General features: G+C 44.0%; 2 protein-coding genes across 2 annotated transcripts in view; both read left to right on the top strand.

The window, feature by feature from the left end:
• cdk8 (cyclin dependent kinase 8) overlaps positions 1 to 405 on the top strand; it is a 10,637-nt gene extending 10,232 nt beyond the window's left edge. The window contains exon 13 of the mRNA XM_030769925.1: positions 228 to 405. Coding sequence (XP_030625785.1) covers positions 228 to 353 — 126 coding nt within the window. The 3' untranslated portion in view covers positions 354 to 405. The remainder of the gene's footprint in view (positions 1 to 227) is intronic.
• Positions 406 to 2,343: 1,938 nt separating this feature from the next.
• wasf3b (WASP family member 3b) overlaps positions 2,344 to 2,500 on the top strand; it is a 12,913-nt gene continuing 12,756 nt past the window's right edge. The window contains exon 1 of the mRNA XM_030769924.1: positions 2,344 to 2,429. The gene's annotated coding sequence lies outside the window, so the exon portion shown is untranslated. The remainder of the gene's footprint in view (positions 2,430 to 2,500) is intronic.

Below are 2,500 nucleotides of genomic sequence, written 5' to 3'. Positions count from 1 at the left end.
AAGCTCTTGCATAGTGTTAACTGAATTCAGGCCTTGTTATCAGAACAACAGGTGGTGGTTAGCACGTATGTATATATGTGTAATTGAAAGTGAATTTGGTTTATTTTTAACCCTTTCAAGTGTTGCTTAGCTGACCCTGTCCCTGTGTCTCTCTCTGTCTGTCTCTCTGTCTCTCTCTCTCTCTCTCTCTCTCTCTCTCTCTCTCTCTCTCTCTCTCTGTGTTCCAGCGGTCCAATCCACATGCTGCCTACCAGAACCCAGGACCAAGCACATCACTGCCGCAAAGCAGTATGGGATACTCCTCTACCTCCCAACAGCCACCACAATACTCACACCAGACCCACCGCTACTGAGCCCCGCCCCCTCACACCCTCACGCCGCCCAATCCGGGAGAATGTAACTGAGGAGGGGTGGGTGTGGCCACAGGACAAGTCCCACCCACCAACCCCTCCCCCGCCACGGGTGTGCTTACCGTGCAGCGTTTCCATAGCAGTGTGACAAACAAACAAACGACACAAGCGCGACTAACCTTTCGACACATTCAGAGTTAATTCAAAAGAGCTACAACTGAACTTTGTCTTTGGTGTAAGGGGGGGGGGGGGGGGTAGAGTCAAAAAACAAACAAACAAACAAACAACAAAACAAAACAGACAATATAACAGAATTCAAACGGATGAAGACTGGAGTAAGAACAGATGTTCTCACTTTTTTTTTTTTTTTTTTTTTCTCATGTTCGAAATCATTGCTGCAAAGTTCTTGACCATTAACACACACACACACACACACACACACACGCAAACACACAGATGAGGAAAAAAAAAAAGGAACCAAGGAAGTCCCTTTAAGAGGTACTGAATGGCTGTATACACGAGAAGAAGGCCTGGTTTGTAAGAAATCTCCTGTTTACTGTTCCCATAATCCTTACCCTTTTTACCCCTCCCCCCAAACAGATCTACCCCACAAACTCAGTCCTTTTTGGCTCCTCCAAAAAGAAAAAAGAAAAAAAAACAACAAAAAACAACAACAACAACAACAAAAAAACGAAAACAAAACAAACAAAAAAAAAAACTGAAGCTGCTATGTGACTGCCAGCAGACACGGAGTGCCTGTCTTTCTCTCACTCCGCCTGTCTGTCTGTCTGTCTCTCTATGTACCCCATCTCACACACACACTCGCACACATGCGCACACATATACATACGCATACATACACAGACACATTTGTGGGCCATTGATGGGGACTGAACTCTCTTTGCTGGAGCTGCAGACTGGAGCACATCGAGAGTAAATGGCGCCCTCTGCTGGACAACACTGGTTGTGGGCTTTATTGAGAGAAAGACGGCGAGCAAGAAAGAAAGAAAGAAAGAAAAAACTTGATTTTAGTAGTTCATAATTTAATGTTTTGTTTTTACGTTAGAGGTGGCGAAACAGCTTCCGTTTATAGCTGTGAGAAAAAGCTGTTGTGCGAGGTGGGGAAATCCTTAGGAATTTAATGACAAAACCCAGTTTGCGTTAACAGCGGATGGAACACGCATTGTACTGTATTGTACCGAAATATTTTACATGAAGCAAGTTATCCTGACAATAAAAGTGGAAACGTTTGAAATGGAATGTCCAGTATTTTTTTTTGTGTGTGTGTGTGAGAGAGTGAGTTTGATGATCATCGGCAAGCGTAGCCTACATTTGTTTATCGTAAAATTCGTGCGATTGTGAGTCTGTGTGTGTGTGAGAGAGAGAGAGACAGAGTTTTGAAGTCTTAAGAAGGGGAGAATTGAGCACGGGCTGGATAATGCTGAACCGGGTGTTGTTGAATGAAACTCTCCAGTCTCTCTATCCGTCACCCGTCAGCGATCAAATCAACAGCACCGCTATATCAACGGTCATAAACAGTGACGACACGAAGATCCTTTAGCGAAGCGCAAAAATAAAATATTTTATCTTCAGTCTCCGTGCTGGAAGGATACGAAGACACATCTGCCAAAATGAGTCCAAAGCAGTCCAAAGCACCATGTTGTTAATATTTAAGATACTTATAAACCAAAACGGCAGGGAGCCAAGTGCATGTTTGTACATTTTAAACTTGATCTGTTACGTTGTTAGATTTTTACATGGGCAGAGATACATCTTGGGTAGTTCAACGCGGAGAGCAGCTACATTAAATCTCTGTGGGCTTCCCACGCCCGCCCACCACCAGTCAAAACCCGCCTCATTCATCGTCTCTTTTGGCTTTGATTGGGTCAATATGACAAACACTCGCGCCTCGAATCCCTGTTCGGATCCGTGTATTGGTCTAGCGTGGAAGTAAAGTCCCTCCCTCCGGTGGATTGTTTGGAGTGGTCAGGAGTGTTGAAGGCATAGAATGGCAGGCCGGACCGTAGCGACCAACTGGACATGTGTGCGCATTGAATTGAATTAAAAAATCGACTTTTGGTAAGTGTTTAGAAACTGTTGTCTTTGTTGTTTTTATTTAGAGTGATGATTTGTCGTAATAAACTTATTGA

The sequence above is a fragment of the Chanos chanos genome, chromosome 3 (genome assembly GCF_902362185.1).
Source record: "Chanos chanos chromosome 3, fChaCha1.1, whole genome shotgun sequence".
Taxonomy (NCBI): domain Eukaryota; kingdom Metazoa; phylum Chordata; class Actinopteri; order Gonorynchiformes; family Chanidae; genus Chanos; species Chanos chanos.
The sequence above is the reverse complement of the archived record's forward strand: the minus strand, read 5'-3'. Positions and strand labels throughout refer to the sequence as shown.